This window comes from Apteryx mantelli, chromosome 24, assembly GCF_036417845.1.
Source record: "Apteryx mantelli isolate bAptMan1 chromosome 24, bAptMan1.hap1, whole genome shotgun sequence".
In the NCBI taxonomy this organism is placed as follows: Eukaryota; Metazoa; Chordata; class Aves; order Apterygiformes; family Apterygidae; genus Apteryx; species Apteryx mantelli.
Genome location: NC_090001.1, coordinates 3,078,123 through 3,079,864, shown reverse-complemented (window position 1 = coordinate 3,079,864; position 1,742 = coordinate 3,078,123). Strand labels below are relative to the sequence as shown.

Below are 1,742 nucleotides of genomic sequence, written 5' to 3'. Positions count from 1 at the left end.
ATGGTCAGTCCCTCTGATGCAGACACCTTCCTCTGAGCCAGTCCCCTGTGTCTCTGCTCCCACCCAGCAGAGCCTCTGTCCTGACAGCCATGGAGTGCAGGCCATGAGCCACCTCTTCTGCAGCCAGACCTGCAGCAGAGGAGAGGGGCATCTCTCCTGCCCCGGGCCCATTTCATGCTGCCCAGCAAAGGGGCTGAGAGCCGGGTAGCTGAACGAAGGTGAAGGAGAGAGGAAAAGTGGGAGGTTCAATGAGGAAGGCAAAGGGTTTGTCTCGCAGAAGTCTGCTCTGATTTGTCCCTGTCTTTTCCTCCTTGGACAGGCCCCCATGCCCAGAGTCAGCAAATGTCCAACAGCAGCTCCTTCAAAGAGTTCCTCCTCCAGGCATTTGCAGATACGCGGCAGCTGCAGCTCTTGCACTTTGTGCTCTTCCTGGGCATCTACCTGGCTGCCCTCCTGGGCAATGGCCTCATCATCACAGCCGTAGCCTGCGACCACCGCCTCCACACCCCCATGTACTTCTTCCTCCTCAACCTCTCCCTCCTCGACCTTGGCACCGTCTCCACCACTGTCCCCAAATCCATGGCCAATTCCCTGAGCAACACCAAGGCCATTTCTTACTGGGGATGTGCTGCACAGGTTTTTCATTTTTACTTTCTCATCTCAACTGAGTATTCTGTTCTCACTGTCATGGCCTATGACCGCTATGTGGCCATCTGCAGACCCCTGCACTACGGGACCATCATGGACAGCAGAGCTTTTGTCAAAATGGCAGCAGCTGCGTGGAGCACTGGTTTTCTCTATGGTCTCCTGCACACTGCTAACACATTTTCCATACCACTCTGCCAAGGCAATGTCCTGGAGCAGTTCTTCTGTGAAATCCCCCAGATCCTCAAGCTCTCCTGCTCAGACACCTACCTCAGGGAACTTGGGCTTATTGTGATTAGTGCTTGTTTAGGCTTTGGGTGTTTTGTTTTCATTGTGCTGTCCTACGTGCAGATCTTCACAGTTGTGCTGAGGATCCCCTCTGAGCAGGGCCGGCACAAAGCCTTTTCCATGTGCCTGCCTCACCTGGCCGCGGTCTCCCTGTTTATCAGCACTGGCTTTTTTGCCTACCTGAAGCCCACCTCCCTCTCCTCCCCAGCTTTGGATCTGGTGGTGTCTGTTCTGTACGCGGTGGTGCCTCCAACAGTGAACCCCCTCATCTACAGCATGAGGAACAAGGAGCTCAAGGATGCACTGAAGAAACTGGTTCAACTGCTACTACTTCAGCAGCAATAAGCTGCCCATCTCTCCTCACAAGGGATTTCCAATTTACCTCGGGCAAGTCTTGTGCTTTGGGCATTCTGTCTGTGATAATTCCGTTTGTAAATGCTTGAATTCATCCCACTTCTCCAGCAGCACAGAGCCCATCTGTCTGAGCTAGAAGTCTACCGTAAATCTGCACAGCACTGTGTCCAGGCAGGCCTCCCAGTCAGCATGTCTGTAATAAACGGGGATTTCCTGAGGACAGTGCCTGAAGTTTGGGCTCTTCTTCCCAAGCTGGAGCCAAGAATGTGCGCAGGGAGTTGCACCCGAAAAGGCCCTTTGCTGTGCTTGGCTTTTCCTTGGGCTAAGGGGCATGAGCTCCTAGGGTGATGTGTTTGGGAAGGAGGGCTGGAGTCAGCTGTAACTTGTGGGTGCCCAGTGTCCCTGGAGCAGGTGAGTGGTCAAGTGGTGTCTCCCGGGGACTGTCTGCCATATTA

General features: G+C 54.0%; 1 protein-coding gene across 1 annotated transcript; it reads left to right on the top strand.

The window, feature by feature from the left end:
• Window positions 1–501: 501 nt before the first annotated feature.
• On the top strand, window positions 502–1,242 carry LOC136994161 (olfactory receptor 14A16-like; the record flags this gene model as incomplete). Its single annotated transcript, XM_067310407.1, has 1 exon — window positions 502–1,242. A coding segment is annotated over one exon (741 nt), but the record flags the coding sequence as incomplete, so codon positions are not given.
• Window positions 1,243–1,742: the final 500 nt, after the last annotated feature.